The sequence below is a fragment of the Ostrea edulis genome, chromosome 9 (genome assembly GCF_947568905.1).
Source record: "Ostrea edulis chromosome 9, xbOstEdul1.1, whole genome shotgun sequence".
Lineage (NCBI taxonomy): Eukaryota > Metazoa > Mollusca > Bivalvia > Ostreida > Ostreidae > Ostrea > Ostrea edulis.
Window position 1 is genome coordinate 12021872 of NC_079172.1, and position 23212 is coordinate 12045083.

At 33.3% G+C, this 23212-nt stretch overlaps 1 protein-coding gene across 1 annotated transcript in view; it reads left to right on the plus strand.

Annotated features, from left to right (window-relative positions):
- LOC125658789 (protein RRP5 homolog) overlaps positions 1-15520 on the plus strand; it is a 41902-nt gene extending 26382 nt beyond the window's left edge. Inside the window, exons 31-37 of the mRNA XM_048890207.2 lie at positions 1132-1242; positions 1392-1445; positions 1942-2126; positions 2744-2912; positions 5971-6124; positions 12198-12363; positions 14802-15520. Of these exons, the coding sequence (XP_048746164.2) occupies positions 1132-1242; positions 1392-1445; positions 1942-2126; positions 2744-2912; positions 5971-6124; positions 12198-12363; positions 14802-14955 (993 nt within the window). The 3' untranslated portion in view covers positions 14956-15520. The remainder of the gene's footprint in view (positions 1-1131; positions 1243-1391; positions 1446-1941; positions 2127-2743; positions 2913-5970; positions 6125-12197; positions 12364-14801) is intronic.
- Positions 15521-23212: the final 7692 nt, after the last annotated feature.

Below are 23212 nucleotides of genomic sequence, written 5' to 3' on the forward strand. Positions count from 1 at the left end.
CTTGAGAAACAGTAAATTGGATATATAAAAAGACAACAAGACTAAGCAGTAAACCCAACAGATAATTACTTATGGTTATTACCATTGTCTTGAAGAGCACAGTAACAGGTTGATACATATTTTCAAATATATGTTTTCATTCAGTCTACATTTAATAAATGTCTTAATTTCAAACAGATTCTCCCACAAATTCCATTGCATAATAATGTCTCATCTTTCAATTTCAATTAAGTTATCATTAAAGAATGTTTAGTAATTCTCAAAACCTTTAAAAGGAGTATTAAACTGACAAAAACCATTTGAATAATTTACTTTTTCAACATTATACGTGATATATTACATATAGAATGAACTAGCAGGCGACACATGTCTTCCGGGGAAGACTTAATACTGCATTTTGATATAATCTACATGTACATGTATATAAAGAAAATAATAGGTAACCTGATAAAATGTAAATTTTCCAGTTATAAATGGGTCGTATTATGGTATTTTGCATTGTGTCTGTCCCTCTATGCAGCTGTCAGCAACTCATGGGTCAGTTAAAAACAGTATTTATAAGGCGAGGATCATAAAATTTGGTATACAAGAGGAACAAGCTTATCGTTTTTCAGTGTCAAAAGTCAAGGTTAAACTTACATGGATAATTTTATTGGCAAAAAAAAGAAAAGAAGATACAAATAGTACTAATAGGGCTAGGATAATCAGACATCATAGACACAGTTGTGACATGACCAATTACTCATAAAAATGGCAACAAAAGTGAACACAAGGGAAAATTCAAACGAGAAAGTAACGCCTTTGTATCAACTGTTGAAAATTTTTCTCAGGAACAAATCTATACTAAACTGGTAGGTCTGTAATAGAAACAGAGAATACTGACACAGTCTTTTCTAGTATGTTGGCATAAAGCATTGCAGTTCATACTCTCATGTATTTTCAATAATGAAATTTCATCTCTTAATTATACATCTACCTTACATGTTTTAATTTGAGTGTGTAAAATGAGATGTATGGATGGTACTGCTTTGTGGTGTCATTATATGACTTGAGTTTGAGGTATATAACTGACGACTCACTATGATATCAGTGCTATAATGAATACTGTATTTACATGTACGTGTGTTACAGCTTCCAAGTCTTAAGATTGATCATGCCTTCTCCTGGGATGCAGACCTGACAATACCAACCACAGAGAGAACTGAAAACAGTAGTGATGAATCGGACACAGAAGAGTCTAAGGTTTGTAACTTTATAGCCAGCTTAGCATTTCTTGTCTTGATTCTCAGTCATGCCGAGAAATACAGAGGCTTGGTACTTAGATGAATGTACTAGGAATCATTTTGTGTGACAGGAGCTGAGTATAAAAGATATGCTTTTCAATTTTTCAGAAGCCCAAGAAAAGCAAGAAAGATATAAAAAGGGAAGAAAGTATGCTCTTTGAGGTAATTTAATTTAATGTCAGCAACACTTTTTTAAACTCCTAACCTGGGTACTAATGAGCAATGTTGAGAACTATTGTTAGTGACAGTGTGATCAGGACCATTTCTGCTGTAACAAATTTAAAATGTACAGCTACAAAAGGACTAAAATATACAGTACATGTAATATGTGGGGTGTACTTTAAAAATATTGAAATTGTGTATTTCTATGAATATCGATAAAATAATACTACTCTTTAAAATCATGTCAGAAAATAAATTGGGATGAATTCAAAGTTATTTACGCTGGGACAAGGGTAGGTTTTGAGCCCCCTACCTTTCATGGTGACCCAAGTGTTGCAAACATTTTGCAGTATTATATGCATGTATGATTAAACATGCAAGGGCCTCCTTTATGATCCATTCTTAAAGCTTCTACATGAGGAAAAGCTGGAATGCCAGTTGTGTAATATCTTGGATCTGTGAAGATAGTACATTTTTAAGATTTGCCGTGTTTTAGTTTGAGAAGAAACAGTTGGAGGGAATTATGCAGCCGGAGAAGGTGGAGGATTTTGACAGACTGGTGCTACAGTCGCCGGACAGCTCCCTCGTATGGATCCGATACATGGCGCATCATCTAGAAGGCTCAGAGATAGAAAAGGCTCAGGCAGTGGCTGAGAGAGCTCTCAAGACCATCTCATTCAGGTATAGAAAAGCAATTCTGAGAGAAATACCATTAATAAGGGCAATCATTTTGATGTGGTAAAGCAAAACCATGGAATCAAGTGATATTAAGTAGTATGTATTCAAAAGAACTGAGGATAATTTTCCATCAACAAAATTGATAAAAATTGAGGGGGGGGGGGGGATTGCAGAATTTAATGTCAGTGGAAATTAATGCTACTACAGCATCTTCTATGCTCTTGGTATCCAGCAACAAGAAATCCTGAAAGCTTTTTGTGATATAGTGAAACCTGTCTAATCTGACATGCACTGGGAAACAAATATTTTGTCAGAATACACGAAGTGTTGGAATAAACAGTGTAAAAACATTAAGAATGAAGACAAAGGTCAGAATACCTAGTGAAACAGATTGTGCAGGTGTTGGATTAGGCAGTTTTCACTATACTAGCATTTATAAAGAACTTTCCCGAGTGACTGTTACTATAGTAATAAAGATAAACAGAAAATACACTTATCACAAAAAACTCAATATACATTAATTAATATTTTGTCATCTTGTGGAATTATGCGAAAATTAAACCCTCACAAATAAAATCAAATTTACAGCATACAGAAATGACTGTTCTATCATTAAACAGAGAGGAACAGGAGAGATTGAATGTGTGGGTGGCCTATCTAAACTTGGAGAATATGTATGGGACACCTGCTCATCTACAGAATGTTCTGGAAAGAGCCGTCCAACAGAATGAACCCCTGAACGTTTACCAACAGCTAGTCAACATCTACATCAAGTCAGGCAAACTGGAGGTAGGGACAGGAACATGTATATCTAATTCAGTGGTAACAGCTAGTCAAAATCTACATCAAGTCAGGCAAACTGGAGGTAGGGACAGGAACATGTATATCTAATTCAGTGGTAACAGCTAGTCAAAATCTACATCAAGTCAGGCAAACTGGAGGTAGGGACAGGAACATGTATATCTGATATAGTGGTTGCTGTAAACACTATTAGTTTGTAATTAAGGCCCACTATATGGTGGGTGCCCCATAGTAATCGCTCTGTCAATCTGTCAGCACTTTCTATGGTGGGGAGCATAAAAAGAATACTTACAAGGCTAGGATTATCAAACCTGGTACACATGTTCCCCATGGTGAGAGGGAAAAGCCTGGTTATATTTTAAGTTCAAAGGTCAAGATCATACTCTCATGGGCAATAATAAAGTACTGATAAAGCTATGATAATCAAACTTTGTATACATGGTATTGATGTCGAGTATATTTTTGTTCATCTACCTGTCTGTAAGCATGATTTTGTCAATGCAAGTTTTAAGAAACTAGTGCATGGATTTTTCTGAAAATTTGTACATTAATTACTCACTACAGTAAAACTCTGATATAGCGAATTTCTGGGGACCCTCTATAAAAATTCGCTATAAACGTAATTCGCTATACGTTTATAGCGAATTCATAATTCAAATACAACGAATTCATTATAAAACTTATTTGTTCTACATTTATACCAGTTATATAAGAAAGCAGCAAACGATATACTTGCGTTTGTATCGTCTTTAAGAGAAATGAAGCCTATATATTTTCGAGATGAAATATTTTTATAGAAGAAATATACACATTGATTTATATATGATAATTTATCTTGATGGATTATTAAGTCATGCAAGAACATGTCGAGAGAGAAATGTCAACAAAATTTTGCGCAATACATACAATTACAGTCTATTGCAATTGTCATTTACTTGCTACTTTACACAAATAAAGGAGTGTAAGATAAATAAATGCAATCAAACTTCAAATTTAATTAACGAGAATAGTAAATAATACCGACAATATATTTCCTAAATGTATGTGTAAGTATTGTTTTGCGTTAACAACCTTTTTTGAAAATATACAAACAGAAATTTTGTAATAAGTGTGGATCCTTTATGTCAATGGAAAACGATTGTTAAAAATCACAAAGAGTTTAAAAAGTAAAAAATAAATTCGTTATAAAAGGTGATTTTTACGTTCATTTTTAATTCAAGGGGAATAGGAATTTACTTCGTTATATCCGTAAATTCGCTATATCCGTGTTCGTTATAGACGCGAATTTTTATATAGAATATATAAAGAATTTGCCGGGGAAATCATTTTCACTTCGCTGTAGCCGTAATTTCGCTATATCCGTGTTCGCTATATTCGAGTTTTACTGTATATGATGATGTGCACGTGGTATTTTCATATTGATTGGACAATTTTTCTGCAATTTACAAAGTCTTCGACGTTAAGCGGTGGCCCGATGCCCGAGGCCAGTAAAATCGGGATCGGGCTTCTAAAAATATTTAACCCAGGAGTCCGGCGGGCCTTTAAATGTTTTATTGGATGTTTTGTATATATTACAAATAAAGCGTGAGATTGACTCAGACTTTGTCAGGATTCGCATCGAAAAACGATCAACCATGCTGCCTTTTCTGAAGTATAGGGAGGCAAGGGCACTGGAAGTTAATGTAAATATATAGTATGTGCATGTATAAAATATACACATACTATATATTTACATTAACTTCCAGTGTCCGTGTAGGGAGGGGGCTGGTGTCCATGAAATTCCAGACCTCACAAGCATATTTCGCAATCACAACCATCAGATCCAAATAAAGAGAAACGAAAATTCATGCCCCATTGGACCGAGGGTGGGCCTTTGCTAAGATTTAATTCTGGAGAAAACAAAATGTTTTCTATGTGGTGTTTACAAAACAAAGTAGAACATGAGTTGCTGATGTACATATCTTCGAGATTAATATGTTGAAAAATAAAATAAGATAATCCTTTTGATGTCAGTTGTTCTCTAACTATGATCATCTTGATATGTATTTTCCTACAGTAGAACATACATGTATCTATAGTGTAGAATCAGCATGCAACGCCTTGCAAATGACAAGTAATCAAATTAGAAAAAAACATTTTGGGCCATTAAAATATTGTTCGGCTTGCAAAATTATTATACTGGGAGGCCCGAAGGGCCTGTGCTTCACAAAGTTTTTCGTGAAGACTGTTTACAGGCTTTTTTCTACTTATGGACTTTGTCATTTTTTAAACTAAGAGTATATCTTTAAAATTCATGAAGAGATTTGATTTAAATGTTGTAAAAACATTACATTGTTCTTAGACTTAATAAGTTATGCATTTCTTATTTTAAATTAGAATATTTAAAGTATTAAAAAGTTATTCTAATTTCTATTTTGTTTAAAAATGTCTCTTTGTATGGAGAATATTTTTTAAAAAAAATTAAAAGGTTTGAATCAAACCTTTTGCATACATTTTTTTATTAAAGTAAAATAACATTAATGTACCTTACATTTAGATTTATAGTGAATGTATGAATATTTCCATTTTCTTTATATCCATTTTCTGGGGGGGGGGGGGGGGGGGTCATACTCTACCAATTTTTAAACCATGTACCAAATTAAGAGAAATGATAATAAACAATAATTCTCTGAAAATCCTATTTATTTGTATAGTGTTTATATTGAGCATTACTGGAAATATTTTGATATTTAATTGATTTCTTCTTAAAGCAACATTTTCAATTTTAAAAAAATATACTAGTTGACCATTTGATTAGACAACTTCTGGTTTGATCTGAGCAAGTCTGTTTTTATCCATTATATAGTGTGCCCCACAGGGGGTATTGGTCCCGAAAGGACAGTTCTAGTTCCTAGTAGTGTCAGATGCATGTTCTAGTTCCTAGTAGTGCCAGATGCATGTTCTAGTTCCTAGTAGTGCCTGATGCATGTAGTGGGATTTATACACTTGTAGTAGGTTTTGATTTGCTAAACTGAAAACGATACCTCACCCTTTGTGTGTATTGTAGGAGGCGGAGCAGCTCTACAACAAGATGGTCAAAAAACACAGTGCCAATAAATCCGTCTGGCTGGGATTTGGGGAGTTTTTCTTCAGAAATGGACGAATGGAGTCAGCTAGAAAACTTCTCCAGAGAAGTTTGAACTCATTGGAGAAAAGGGATCGTGAGTAGCATTTCTTTTCGTGTTTGGTCCAAAGAAGCAATCAGCTGTTAGATCAATTCTTTAATAATTAGAGTATGTAAACATGCGTGCAATATAAATCCACATATTTTTTTTGAGAATTATTTCATTAGGAATTTGGCATTGATCATTTTATACCGAGCGAAGCTCGGACGAGCCTTTGTCCCGTCCTCGAAGCAAGGCTCTAAAGGTAACACATATGTAAAAGAAAAAATGCGAAAATCAGCAAATGAATTGAGATATCTCTACATACGTTCACTGAAAATTTTTGTGATCCATATGGGCGCCACCATTTTGTTTTGGTTGTTAGTTGCTTCTACAGTTATTCGTGTTTTAATTTAATATCTTGAAAACCCTTTGCTTGACATCATCAAAATTTGTACACTGATGCATCCTAAGGAGTAGATGACCCTTATTGATTTTGAGGTCCAAGGTCAAAGTTCAATCCATTCTTGACATAGAAAGATACTGTTCTCTCAATATCTTGATAACCCTTTGCTTGACAGACATCAAACTTGGTACACTGGTACATTATAAGGAGTAGATACCCTTATCAGTTTTGGGTTCACATGGTCAGAGCTGCAGAGATAGCCACAATTTAATTTTAAAAAGTAAGGGAAACTGTCAAATCCCTGTAATTTGCTAAGGGCTGTTCCAGAAATGATCAAATGGGGGGGGGGGGTCGGGCGGCAAATGATATTTTTTTGTGTGGGTGGTCGTATTTTTTCATATTTTATTTGGTCCGTGGTTGGACTGTTAAAAAAATATTTATTATGGGTAGTGGGTAGTTTCTATTGTTTTATTTTGTGCCACGTGGGTGTTGAGTTTTCAGAATATTTTTATTGTTGCTCTTGTCGTGTTGGTTACAAAACGTCGGAGGGAAAATTGAAAACGTGCTTTCGAAATGCTGCTTTCGAAATCGGAAATCGGAAGTAACATAGAACTATTCGAATTGTCGCTCTTTGCAGCGCATAACTTTCCATTACGGCACTCTTCAAATTAGAGGCGCGTTTAGTAGGGTCCCTTTGGACGTGATGGCGGCGAACTTTGTTCTGTAGATTATTACAGTTTACAGTGCATCGATTTTGGGAATATTTTGAAACCAATAGGTATTCCGTTTTCTAATAAAAATAGGCAAACCTTAGTTGATTTATACGAGGGTACCGATGCGTTATATTTATCAGTCAGTGTGATGGTGATATAGAGGCCTCCGGGCGCGGGCTCCATTAGAAGATGAACGATTCGTGGAAAAACATATCCATACCCATTTCATGATAATAGCATCGTTTGGACTCCCAATCTTTCCAACATTCCCGCCATAGATGCCTTTGATTGTTGATGTGACATCGTTTCTTCAGAACTACTGTGATACAATGTCACACAGGCATTGACTAGAATGTTTGTCCCGAAAACCTCGCGAGATTTGTACCGTTTTCATTTTTAAAAATATTTTTGTGGTGGGTCTGGTTAGTTTTTTTTTAATTAGATGGGTCATTGTAAAATGAGTTTATCAATTTGATGGGTCATGGGGTAATTTTTTATTTTTTTTTATGGGTGCTTGGTATATACAAAAGGTGCCTCCTGACCCCTCCATGTATTTATTTCTGGAATAGCCCTAAGTTCAATTCCATAACTCTTGATCAATAATAGGTCAAGGATGCCCAAACTCAAACTTAATCTGTAACACACTGATATACCTTCATTTGTAAATTTTCAATTCATTTAGCTTAAGGGATATAGCCATATAAAGTCAGGAGAAGTGTTTGTACTGACAAACAGACACATGCTCACACAGGCTGTTCACTATAGGGCACCCACCTACTGCAGATTCCTATAAACTCAATGTGGTATCCTTAGTAACATAAATACAATGTGGTATCCCTAGTAAAATAAACACAATGTGGTATCTAATAAAATAAACACAATGTGGTATCCTTAGTAAAATAAACACAATATGGTATCTCTAGTAAAATAAACTCCATGTGGTATCTAGTAAGATAAACACAATGTGGTATCCCTAGTAAAATAAACACAATGTGGTATCTCTAGTAACATAAACACAATATGGTATCTCTAGTAAAATAAACTCCATGTGGTATCTCTAGTAAAATAAACTCCATGTGGTATCTCTAGTAAAATAAACACAATATGGTATCTCTAGTAACATAAACACAATGTGGTATCTCTAGTAAAATAAACTCAATGTGGTATCTAGTAAAATAAACACAATGTGGTACCTCTAGTAAAATAAACACAATGTGGTATCTCCATTGAAATAAACACAATGTGGTATCTCTAGTAAAATAAACTCCATGTGGTATCTCTAGTAAAATAAACACAATGTGGTATCTCTAGTAACATAAACACAATGTGGTATCTAGTAAAATAAACACAATGTGGTATCTAGTAAAATGAACACAATGTGGTATCTCCATTAAAATAAACACAATGTGGTATCTAGTAAGATAAACACAATGTGGTATCTAGTAAAATAAACACAATGTGGTATCTCTAGTAAAATAAACACAATGTGGTATCTCCATTGAAATAAACACAATGTGGTATCTAGTAAAATAAACACAATGTGGTATCTCTAGTAAAATAAACACAATATGGTTTCTCTAGTAACATAAACACAATGTGGTATCTCTAGTAACATAAACACAATGTGGTATCTAGTAAAATAAACACAATGTGGTATCCTTAGTAAAATAAACACAATGTGGTATCTCTAATAAAATAAACACAATATGGTATCTCTAGTAAAATAAACTCAATGTGGTATCTAGTAAGATAAACACAATGTGGTATCCCTAGTAAAATAAACACAATGTGGTATCTCTAGTAACATAAACACAATATGGTATCTCTAGTAAAATAAACTCCATGTGGTATCTCTAGTAACATAAACACAATGTGGTATCTCCATTAAGATAAACACAATGTGGTACCTCTAGTAACATAAACACAATGTGGTATCTCTAGTAACATAAACACAATGTGGTATCTCCATTAAAATAAACACAATGTGGTATCTCCATTGAAATAAACACAATGTGGTATCTAGTAAAATAAACACAATGTGGTATCTCTAGTAAAATAAACACAATATGGTTTCTCTAGTAACATAAACACAATGTGGTATCTCTAGTGAAATAAACTCAATGTGGTATCTAGTAAAATAAACACAATGTGGTACCTCTAGTAAAATAAACACAATGTGGTATCTCCATTGAAATAAACACAATGTGGTATCTCTAGTAAAATAAACTCCATGTGGTATCTCTAGTAAAATAAACACAATGTGGTATCTCTAGTAAAATAAACACAATGTGGTATCTCTAGTAACATAAACACAATGTGGTATCTAGTAAAATAAACACAATGTGGTATCTAGTAAAATGAACACAATGTGGTATCTCCATTAAAATAAACACAATGTGGTATCTAGTAAAATAAACACAATGTGGTATCTCTAGTAAAATAAACACAATGTGGTATCTCCATTGAAATAAACACAATGTGGTATCTCTAGTAAGATAAACACAATGTGGTATCTAGTAAAATAAACACAATGTGGTATCTCCATTAAAATAAACACAATGTGGTATCTAGTAAGATAAACACAATGTGGTATCTAGTAAAATAAACACAATGCGGTATCTCTAGTAAAATAAACACAATGTGGTATCTCCATTGAAATAAACACAATGTGGTATCTAGTAAAATAAACACAATGTGGTATCTCTAGTAAAATAAACACAATATGGTTTCTCTAGTAACATAAACACAATGTGGTATCTCTAGTAACATAAACACAATGTGGTATCTCCATTAAGATAAACACAATGTGGTACCTCTAGTAACATAAACACAATGTGGTATCTCTAGTAACATAAACACAATGTGGTATCTCCATTAAAATAAACACAATGTGGTATCTCCATTGAAATAAACACAATGTGGTATCTAGTAAAATAAACACAATGTGGTATCCTTAGTAAAATAAACACAATGTGGTATCTCTAATAAAATAAACACAATATGGTATCTCTAGTTAAATAAACTCAATGTGGTATCTAGTAAGATAAACACAATGTGGTATCCCTAGTAAAATAAACACAATGTGGTATCTCTAGTAACATAAACACAATATGGTATCTCTAGTAAAATAAACTCCATGTGGTATCTCTAGTAAAATAAACTCCATGTGGTATCTCTAGTAAAATAAACACAATGTGGTATCTCTAGTAAAATAAACACAATGTGGTATCTCTAGTAACATAAACACAATGTGGTATCTAGTAAAATAAACTCAATGTGGTATCTAGTAAAATAAACACAATGTGGTATCTCTAGTAACATAAACACAATGTGGTATCTAGTAAAATAAACACAATATGGTTTCTCTAGTAAAATAAACACAATATGGTTTCTCTAGTAACATAAACACAATGTGGTATCTCTAGTGAAATAAACTCAATGTGGTATCTAGTAAAATAAACACAATGTGGTACCTCTAGTAAAATAAACACAATGTGGTATCTCCATTGAAATAAACACAATGTGGTATCTCTAGTAAAATAATCTCCATGTGGTATCTCTAGTAAAATAAACACAATGTGGTATCTCTAGTAACATAAACACAATGTGGTATCTAGTAAAATAAACACAATGTGGTATCTAGTAAAATGAACACAATGTGGTATCTCCATTAAAATAAACACAATGTGGTATCTAGTAAAATAAACACAATGTGGTATCTCTAGTAAAATAAACACAATGTGGTATCTCCATTGAAATAAACACAATGTGGTATCTCTAGTAAGATAAACACAATGTGGTATCTAGTAAAATAAACACAATGTGGTATCTCCATTAAAATAAACACAATGTGGTATCTAGTAAGATAAACACAATGTGGTATCTAGTAAGATAAACACAATGTGGTATCTAGTAAAATAAACACAATGCGGTATCTCTAGTAAAATAAACACAATGTGGTATCTCCATTGAAATAAACACAATGTGGTATCTAGTAAAATAAACACAATGTGGTATCTCTAGTAAAATAAACACAATATGGTTTCTCTAGTAACATAAACACAATGTGGTATCTCCATTAAGATAAACACAATGTGGTACCTCTAGTAACATAAACACAATGTGGTATCTCTAGTAACATAAACACAATGTGGTATCTAATAAAATAAACACAATGTGGTATCCTTAGTAAAATAAACACAATATGGTATCTCTAGTAAAATAAACACAATGTGGTATCTCTAGTAAAATAAACACAATATGGTTTCTCTAGTAACATAAACAGAATGTGGTATCTCTAGTAACATAAACACAATGTGGTACCTCTAGTAAAATAAACACCATGTGGTATCTCTAATAAAATAAACACAATATGGTTTCTCTAGTAACATAAACACAATGTGGTATCTCTAGTAACATAAACACAATGTGGTATCTAGTAAAATAAACTCAATGTGGTATCTCTAGTAACATAAACACAATGTGGTATCTAGTAACATAAACACAATGTGGTATCTAGTAAAATAAACACAATGTTGTATCTCTGTGGCGTAGCTTCCATTGACGCAACCGAGGCAGCTGCCTCGGTAAAAAAAACACCTTTTACGTTGTTAAAATGTCGATAGCTTCTGGGGGGCACAGCCCCCCAGACCCCCTGCCTCAGTAATATTCGAACCCAAGCTACGCCTATGTATCTAGTGAAATGAACACAATTTGGTATCTCTAGTCAAATAAACACAATGTGGTATCCCTAGTAAAATAAACACATTGTGGGATCTAATAAAATAAACACAATGTGGTATATCTAATAATATAAACACAATGTGGTATCTCTAGTAAAATAAACTCAGTGTGGTATCTGTATTAAAATAAACACCATGTGGTATCTGTATTGGAAAAAATAAAACAATGTGGTATTTTTATTGGAATAAACACCTTGTGGTAAAATAAACGTCAGTAAAATAAACAGTGATATCTCTTTTAAACTGATTTACAATATGGATGTATGTAGATGTGGACACCATTGCCAAGTTTGCACAGATGGAGTTTAAAAATGGTGATGCTGAGAGAGGGAAGACGATGTTTGAGAATATCCTTGTAAATTACCCCAGGAGAACAGACTTATGGTCAGTCTATGTGGACATGGTAGTCAAAGTGGGGGATATTGAAGGAGCCAGGTAAGTAGTCTCTACTGTGATTTGGGGACCCGTTGGGACTGTATCAAAATTTTGTTTGTTTCTCTTTTTTCATTAACCCAGAATTTTTTTTTTTATTTCATTGCAAAAAACATGTACATTTACGAAACTTTTTCTTAAAATGTCTTCTTGTGCTACTTGACTTATTAGTGTGCATGCTCTATCAGAAAACTTTTAAGAATTGACTGGCATTTCGACTGTCACATCACCATTTTGCTAAAAGTAATTCCACCCTCATGTGATGTCTCAAGATTTTGCAAATTCAACAATTTATTTAGATTTATGTATGATAGGAACATATTCAATTTTGTTGAGTCTTTTCTGATCGTTGTAAAAAATCTTGTTAAACATAATATATTTCGAAAGACTGTTATATGAATAATCAATAATATTGAATCCAAGGGCAATAACTCAGTTTTCATCGATTTCTCAATGAAGTCCATTATGCACTAGATTTCCTTTCTTTATTTTGCACTTTTTGTATATTTTTGTAAAGAAACAGTTTCATGCATTGTTATGAATACTATTATATCATTATAAGCAGTGTTTGCGGAATTTTGATAATGCTGTTCAAGAAAAATTGCAATTTTTTGACATTGATATATATTATTTGATTCTAATTATGTATGTCTCACATCTTAAAATGTGCAATGACCTATAATTTTTATTTAATAATTTATTAGTTTTAACTGTAATAAATGCAAATAAATATGCTATCTATACTTTTATTTGATAATAATGCAAGCATAAAGTTACCTTAAAAATAAAATGTCCTGCCCACACACCCACCAGTCAAACTGATGAGGTGCAAAGGGGAAATTTAAGATATTTTAATCTATGTAAATATAATCTCTGCTATAATTTTATTGCCGACTTATTTTGATCTGAATTTCTTTCCCCTTCGTGTTAGTGGCTTTATAATCTCTAATACAAAAAAATACCTTTTATCAAATTGATTATTCTACACAAACTATTCATAAGAAAATGAACTAATAATGACAGGTGATGGATACTTGGAATTCAGTGAACATATTTAAAAGAAGCAAAAAGATATTCGTACATGTATATAGTGATAGAATTAAAAAATAAAACCCAATGATTTACAGTAAATATTAACCACAGAAAAGTATCATTTTTCATAGGCAGTTAATTTTTGCTATATTTTGCAAGCCCAGAGAAAGGGGGGGGGGGGACCCACTTCATTTATTAATTGTAACCATGCTTCATTGTATTAAACAGTTCAGGTGAGCGTTGTACAGGTGTGGCAGTAACCTCAGACTATTCTGAAGTTTTGTACTATAATCAGATAGGTTACAGGACAGTCTAGGAGCACAAGCACATGGGGAATTCCCTAAAACATTGTATTTCATCATCCCTAGTGAAAACTACATCAATCTTTAAAATGTGCAAGTAGTGTAAAACCTGTAATGGGTAACTTATACATTTTCCAAATTTCACTATTTTTGCTCAGTAGAGTTGCAGGAAGATACTATAACTTGCCCATTCATTCGTACATTGATATGTATGTTGGTTCCCATTTATTGCCCATTCATTCGTACATTCATATGTATGTTGGTTCCCATTTATTGCCCATTCATTTGTACATCCATATGTATGTTGGTTCCCATTTATTGCCCATTCATTTGTACATCCATATGTATGTTGGTTCCCATTTATTGCCCATTCATTCGTACATTGATATGTATGTTGGTTCCCATTTATTGCCCATTCATTCGTACATCCATATGTATGTTGGTTCCCATTTATTGCCCATTCATTCGTACATCCATATGTATGTTGGTTCCCATTTATTGCCCATTCATTTGTACATCCATATGTATGTTGGTTCCCATTTATTGCCCATTCGTACATTAATATGTATGTTGGTTCCCATTTATTGCCCATTCATTTGTACATCCATATGTATGTTGGTTTCCGTTTATTGCCCATTCATTCGTACATCCATATGTATGTTGGTTCCCATTTATTGCCCATTCATTCGTACATTGATATGCATGTTGGTTCCCATTTATTGCCCATTCATTTGTACATTGATATGCATGTTGGTTCCCATTTATTGCCCATTCATTTGTACATCCATATGTATGTTGGTTTCCGTTTATTGCCCATTCATTCGTACATCCATATGTATGTTGGTTCCCATTTATTGCCCATTCATTCGTACATTGATATGTATGTTGGTTCCCATTTATTGCCCATTCATTCGTACATTGATATGTATGTTGGTTCCCATTTATTGCCTAGTTTTTGTAAAACTTGAGGGGTGATACATTGCATGAAGTCCTTGGTTCATATTGGATTTCAAGGCCACAGATAGGTAAATTGTCAGAATCACTTGATAAGGAACTCTGAAAATTTCTTGTAAATAAGATTTAGCATCTTAATTTTATGCTTTACAGGTTGCTGTTTGAAAGAGTTATCAACCTTAATATGGCAATGAAGAAAATGAAATTCTTTTTCAAGAAGTTTTTGGACTTTGAAGAAAAACATGGCGATGAATCCACTGTGGCATCTGTGAAACAAAAAGCACAAGATTATGTGGACTCTCACTAAGCATGCTTGGATACTCACTAAGCATGCTGGGATACATAGACAAGAGTATGTGGACTCTCACTAAGCATGCTGGGATACATAGACAAGCTTATGTGGACTCTCACTAAGCATGCTGGGATACATAGACAAGCTTATGTGGACTCTCACTAAGCATGCTGGGAAACATAGACAAGATTATGTGAACTCTCACTAAGCATGCTGGGATACATGGACATGATTATGTGGACTCTCACTAAGCATGCTGGGATACATAGAGTTTGTTATTGGAACTATTCCTATGCTGGTGGTGCTGAGAAGATCCATCTATGGATGAATTCAATGTTTATTACTGTATGAGAGTGACATTTGCTGAAGTAATAAATTATATGGGGTGGGGGGATAATATTAAACACTTATATTTATGTTGAATTACATGGGATTTTTAGAAAATATGTTTGTATTTTAATTTCTTCAATTTGATTGTATTGGCATTATGATGTAAGCATTATTTTTAGTGCATCATCGTGGTGTGCATCTGTCTAGATGACCCCCATTTTCAGAGAATACATAAATTTCATTATGACAACTTTTCTTTCTTTTTTTTAAACCATACATGTATGGTAATGTACAATGTATTGTGGGTCAGTGCCAGCATCTTTGGAGGATATCAAAGGTAACTAAGTTTCCCAAACGAAGTTTGGAGACTTATTGTTTTTGCTCAGTTCTTGTTATTCTTCCACTTCTTCTTCCGCTTCTTTCTTGCACCTAAAAATGTCTGACATCATTCTCCGTAACCAATTGATGAAAGTAATAGGTATTCAAGGATATGATAAGCCAATGCAACTAGATGTGCAGAAATGCTTTTGTTTTCAGAATGAAGGGGGGTTAGGGTACATGTGGGGGGGGGGGGGGGGGGGGGGGGTTGATTCCAAAATGCAACAGATATGATTTGACAAATATGATAAATGGAATCCTTGGGTCTTCAGAAATAGAAAAGGAATGACAGGGCCTACAAATTAGTATCAAGGTCAAGTGAGTCCAGTGACCTTGACCTCTGACCATGAGCATAAAAACTGGTATAACTCTAAAACTGGGACTAATAGCAATATGTGATCTTCAAAAATGGCAAGAGGATGACATGATCTTCAAACTAGTATCACGGTCAAGTTACACCAGTGAATTTGACCTCTGACCTTAGAACATAAAATTGGTATTACTTAAGAACCAGGTCTGATAGAGATATGGGATCTTCAGAAAGGATGATGAGATCTACAAATTAGTATGAAGGTCAAATGACTCCAGTGACCCTGACCTTAAGCACACAAGTTCATATAATTTTAGAACTGGAATTGATAGAGACATTGTATCTTCAGAAATTATAAGAGAATGGTAAGATCTTTTAACTAGTATCAAGGTCAAGTGACTCCAGTGACTTTGACATCTGATATTAGATGATAAACTTGGTATTACCAAAGACCTAGGTCTGATAAAGAGATGGGATCTTCAGAGATGGGATTTACAAATTGGTATCAAGGTCGTGTGACTCCAGTTATCTTGATCTTGAACATAAATCTGGTAAAACTTTAGAATCGGAAGTTATAGACATGGAATCTTTAGAAATGATAAAAGGGTGTATTGACCTATAAATTAGTATCTCCAGTGACTTTGACCTTGATTATAAAAACTTGTATAACTTTAGAACCAGGACTTATAGAGACAAAGGATCATCAGAAATGAGGATCAAGGTCAAGTGACGCCAGTTTTACTGAAGGGAAAAAAAAGGAATTTCAAAAAAAAAATTCAAAATCAAAGTCTTCATGATCTAGATTTTTTTAATGAAGTTAAAATTTGCATGGATTTGCCAAGGGAGGAAAATAGTACTCGAAAAAAGCCACTTTTGTACAGCCAGTACTTCGTTTCCCAGACTTTATAATCGGTAGATTATAATCACTTGTTTTCAAATGTTTCTTGCATGTTTTACTACAAAAGTGCAAACCCTAGATAATGTATATTGTTAAACTATCTTGCATGTGGCGATTTGGAACCGTATGCTTGTTACTTTTACAATCCGACCTCATCTTTTCACACATTAGAAATCAGCTGATCTTTATCAGATAAATAAATGTTTATTTGGTATGTGTATACATATATACAAATATACAGGCATGAATGTATTTCATTATACCTGTAGAAGGCCAATCTCTAAAGCTTACAAAAAGCGTGAAACGATTACATAAATCGAAAGAGGGATGCGATAGACAGGGAATTCACACATTTCAGAGAAGTTATTGCCACAAAAAAAAAAATCGGAAAAAGGGGGGTGGGGTAGTAATATCCATACTTCAGGTGCCTGTGAAAAAGAATCAATGCGCGCATTAATTCCTCATGCTAAATCGTTATAAATTTTTAAATTAAAGATATTTCTATTTTAATAAAATCATTTCTACCGAGCCCCAAATCAAATTTTGCAAGCTGTAATTCCGCCACATTGATGCACGCATCAATTTTATTGATGAAAACAAGAATTGTGCTCATTAATGAGAGCAATAATTTATTTGATGCACGCATTAATTGAATTACAAAATGTATTGAGCACAATAATTAATGATATCATTTATTAATGACACACGTATCTTTAATTATTTGCGTTTATGTTAATTAGGCGTTCCATACTTAGTTCATATTGAACATTACTACGTCTAAGGGCTTATATTTTCTTAAATATATTGATTTTATTATATGATGCAAGAATGGGAATTTATCAATATAAATGATATATATTCAGTAACTAGAATACAGTTATGCCGCTGAACTTGACAACACCTGCATTAGGCGGGATAACTACTGCTAGACGACTCTAGTTGCTTTCAATAAAAAAAATATAATTGTTACAAAATCACAGCAACCACGTGGCAAATTTTATTTACATGGACGATTAAAAAGATTAAGTGTACTTTAACATAACTATGTATGGTTGTGGTCTATATCGGGATATTTATTTTTAGCAACTTCATTTTGCAATATGAATATATTTCTGATGGAAATGTTAATATATATATATTTAAGAGTTGTGATAGGTTTAAGTATGATCTGTACAGAAATGCATAATCATTTTCAGCATGATACACAAGGCAAAGCAGGATGTCAAAATAAAACTTGAATTTTTTTTATTTTTTTTACAGATTTTCAAATCATGAATTAAACCAAATCATACCAACAACACACACGCACTATCTTCTTAATCAAATAAATTACTTTTCTGTTCTTAATTTTAAACATTTGTAAATAAAGATATTGTCCCAATTTACACAGTTCTGTAACATTTGTTGTTGACAACAGTTGTACAAGGTTGGAAGCAGAGGGATTTTAAACCTGTTACAAAGTCTTTCATTTCTTGGAATATCACAAAATTACCCACATTCAATCCCCAGGTAACACGAAGATAAACTATACTAATATATTGTACCTACACATGTATATCTGATATTATTTTGTTATATAGTTTCAAAATCACCATGAACGTATCATTTGACCTTTCTTTCACCTCATTGTTTTTTGCATATTCTTTGTAATTCAACACGTATCCAAAACCTAAAGGTATTAATCTCCTCTTACATACAACAACCAACAAGGAAGATATTTGATAACATTTATTTAACATTTCTTGATAGATATTACTTATCATATATATATTACTATCTATCAATTTTAACCAATATTTCAACATTCTGTTTTCTGTAAATTTGTGAGATGCCATTCTGATTCTATGAACAAGTATTCTTTTAAGTTAATATTAAAATGATGCTGGGATTCCTCATTGATGATTAATACGGGGTCCATAGTGATGAAGTATTCTAAAAATTCTGTTGAAATTTCCATGGGCGCAAATTATTCTCCTTTTTTAGCCGATCGTTATGACAAGCGGGATAACTTCAACTTTCTCCATCGTCAACTTCTCATATTTATATAGCAATATTCCATTATCACCTCCTTTAACCGATTCGATGCCCAAGATCATGTTCTGTGTATGATATTTTTTTTAATCGAGGAAAACTACTGACAAGTAAGTTAATGTAACATAATGGGTTCCAACTGTCTCTTTTGAAGTCAGCATTTCGCCAATTCTATGTTCGCTATATATAATGATTTTGTTTGCAAATATAACCTGTAGTTAGGTCGATTGCTGTCTGACGTGTTTCATATTAATTGTTAGGCCATTCTTTACATTCTGACTTTGACTATGGATTACTCTGTTTACCTGATCAAGATAGAGGGTTCACGGGGGTCTGACCAGTCATCAGGGGACTCTTACTCCTCCTAAGTACCCGATCCCACCTCTGGGTTGTCCAGGGATCCGTGTTTGCTCTACATGTGCTCTTTATGCTATACTCTTTATGGAATTTATGAGATAAATCACTGTTCGCTATCTTCACTTTTTGAACCAAAATATAGATGAAAACAAAATTGAAACAAAAACTCTAGATATTAATCTACTAGTATATGAAATTTTAGCTATATATGAAAATTTTGTTCCTTGAACTCTTCCACCAAATTGTATTTATCCAACATTAAAACCCAGTTATTTTGAAATCAAGTTTTGTACTGCGTGAGTCTGATTAGACAGCGGGCATCTATGGTCTAGTATAGGTCCCTGCTACTGAATTCACCCAAGCCACAGTAGCACTTCACGGTACATCAAACGCTTATGGATACAGCTTATTGTATCATTAGCGGTTTATCCTGGTTGTTTAGGAGCTAGACAGCGATGCCAGTGTTCGCTTAATGGAACAGTTGTATCGCTAGTGAACGTTGTATCATTAACAGTTAATATTTCAGAATTTTGGCTATTTTGATGGTTCATGACTATTATTACTTGGACATCTCGCCCCGTTGTATATCTTTCTCGATATAGCACGTCCTTATCAATGACCCAATAGATGTAATTTGTGTTTTGCTTCAATTAACTGAATGTACTTTTTATATTAAAAATAATGACATGTTTGCATGGATATGTTTTCAAGTGATACATGTGCTAAATTAAGAGTACATGTACTTTTGTAATGTAATATTTAATGCTACTATAAGTGGATTTAAAAAACAAAACAGGAAATGGAGTTCTCTTCTTTTCAACATATGACATACCCTTTTCCACCTCTTATCTTGAAAGATAAATACAACTTAAAGTACATCACATAGCAAACAATTGATTTAAAAAAAAATTATCATTAGATATTTTTATCTTACAGTTAAGGTCTAACGATCTGGTTTGAACATTTTTCATTGGAAAAATGCACTTTACAAAAGAATGCGAACAAATTCTTAAACTTTAGAACATCCTCTCCTTACACTCGGGTGTTTTTCAAGTACAGTACACCTTTCGTTACTTTTAAGTTTCATTTAAATATTTTCAAAAAATCGTGTGATAAAATTATTCAAGTGCTAAAACTGCAGTCCTGCACTTACATTCATGTGCATTTTTCTCTGTTTTGTAGATTTTATTTTAGTAAATTTAAAATTGCATAACTTCTCTCAAATCAACAACATTAAAACGTATGACTTGTCAACACTTTACACTTTACACGACCATTCCTCACGATAAATTAAAGACAAGACTTTTTGATATCATAGACAGTTGCGTCTTCAACAAAAATGGCAAACGAAAATATTCATATCTAGTGATCAGTCATCAAAAAACTTACTTTGTTAAACACCACTCTGATTCCACGTACAAGTACTCTGATGTTGAAATAAAAAATATGCTGGAGTTCCTCATAGACAATATCTTCGTAGTCTTTGTTGACCAGGTCTTCCAACAGTCTGTTGGAATTCCCATGGGCACGAATTGTGCTCTTTTGATAACTGACATGTTTTTATATTCTTATGAAGCAGAATTTTTTCAAAAACTTCTACATGAGAAGAAAAATTCGCTTACTGTGGCCTTCAGTTCGACATTTAGATATACCGACAACGTTTTATCTATTAACAATAATAATTTCATTCATATGTCGATTCGATCTATCCCTGTGAACTCGAAATAAAAGACACCACAGACTCGTCCACTTCTGCTTCATAATTAGATATTTTATTGAAAGTAGATATTAACGGCAAACTAACAACTCAACTTTATGATAAACGGGATGATTTCAGCTTCTTCATTGTCAACTTCCATATTTATGTAGCAATATTCCATTATCACCTGCATACGGTGTTTCAACCTCTCAACTGATTCGATACGCGAGAGTGTGTTCTGTGTATGATCAGTTTTTAAATCGAGGCAGGCTAGTGACAGACAAGTTGATGGTGCAGGGTTTCAACAATCTCAGTCAGCATTTCGCAAATTCTATGGTCGTTATAACGATCTAGTTTGCCAATACAATCTATCATTGGGTGAAATGCTGTCTGACATGTTTCATACCAATTGTTAGGTCGTTCTTGGCACACCGATTTTGACTACGGATAAGTCTGTTTACCTGATCAAGATACAGGGCTCACGGTGGGTGTGACCGGTCGACAGGGGTTTCTTACGCCTCCTTACTCCCTGTTTACTCCTCCTAGGCACCTGATCCCACCCCTGATATAGTATCCAGGGGTCCGTGTTTGCTCAACTGTATTTTGTATTGCTTATAGGAGTTATGAGATTGATCACCGTTCGTTATCTTTCCCTTTCTTTTTCAAAAATGAAAAAGTGACTATTCTTGAATTATTTCTAGAATCCAGCTGGAAATCCTAACAATATTCATCCAAAGGTGAACATAAGAAATTCACTAATTTTCTCTTTAATCTCTCCGGCTAAAAGGTTTGTATAGATAAATGACCTTTAGTATTTACAAATGTAAGATTTTTCTATATTCTAAATGAAATTACGCACACTCACACGCAAGTGCGGATAACTAGAATGTAGTTTAACGCAAATGATTTGAAACCTGTTTCACACTAATATACTGTATACCTCAGTTGATACTGTTAAAGTAAATGCTCCACACATTATCAGGTGGGGTTGGGTTGTGATATTCTTAATTATTACATGTATATGAACCAATTAAACCCTGCCGGTAATTTTATTAACATTGACGATAAAAAAAAGAATTCATATTAAAGTGTATTTCAACATGAAGATTTAATGACTGTTGTCATTCTATGTGATTTATGCTGTGGCTGAACCGGACGTTTCATTTCTCTTATGTAATCTGGGAATTGACGGTAATGTTGTTGTGGCTACTTAATTTTATGCAATGTTTGTTACATATATGGAAACAGAATTTTTATTTCACGAAGTGATTAAAGTGTCTAAAATTTATGGAGAATGTGTGGTATGCTGGCGCTCCAATTTTGCGAAATTGAATTTTAAATTAATTGATTTAATCAGTTTATTATGCCATGGCAACGAAATCGAACATAAATGAAAATCCTACGTGTATGTATATACAGTTTCGTATTCTCGTGTGAATGCTACAATAATTAAGAAAAAATCCAAGCGTTTTCTTGATAATGATCAGATGCATCAGCATATTTCCCCAATGAAAATTGTTTTTGCGGATATAGTTTTATCTTAGTGTACTTATAACACCATGTACTTCAAATCTTGATGCAAATCCGCATTGTTAATTTTTCGCATCCATGCGTAATGTTGTTTCGCTCTTTCTCTTCTTTCGGTTGTAAGAACAAAGTGATTATTCAAACATTATAACATTGAATTACTTCATAAATCTTGATCTATAAAGAACTTCGTAGGTTCTGTGCTAAATGAAAAGCAACATAAAGTTAATAAATAAAACTGATACTATAAACAGCAACATTTTGCAGAGTAAATCATAGTAATACAAACAGCTGCAGATCTGAAACTTTCCTACGATATGTCATGATAAAAAAAAACTTATCTTAGGAAATGCATACTAGTAAACATTAGGACCAATCTTAACTTCCATGTAAAACAAAAAGATCTTGGAAATATTTGACCTTGATTCTAATAAATGATAAGTTTTCCGTCAAGCCTTGTTAAAGCCAAACACTGATAAAAACAAGTATGTACATTTTCGATTTCTTAACTCGTATAATTAAAAAATAGGTGAGAGAAAAGGTAATTACATGAATGTAGAAATGAATTAAACGTGTATGCATAATTTACTGTGTGAAAATCCAGGATTATTCTTAAGTAAGACGAAGGTTTTTTTTTTTAAGAAAATAGAAAATGCATTTTCGTGCACCAGATCTGCAAATAACGAGGCCGGGTAACCATTTTATCTCAACATTTCCTTCGAACTTACTCGGTAAAAACTGA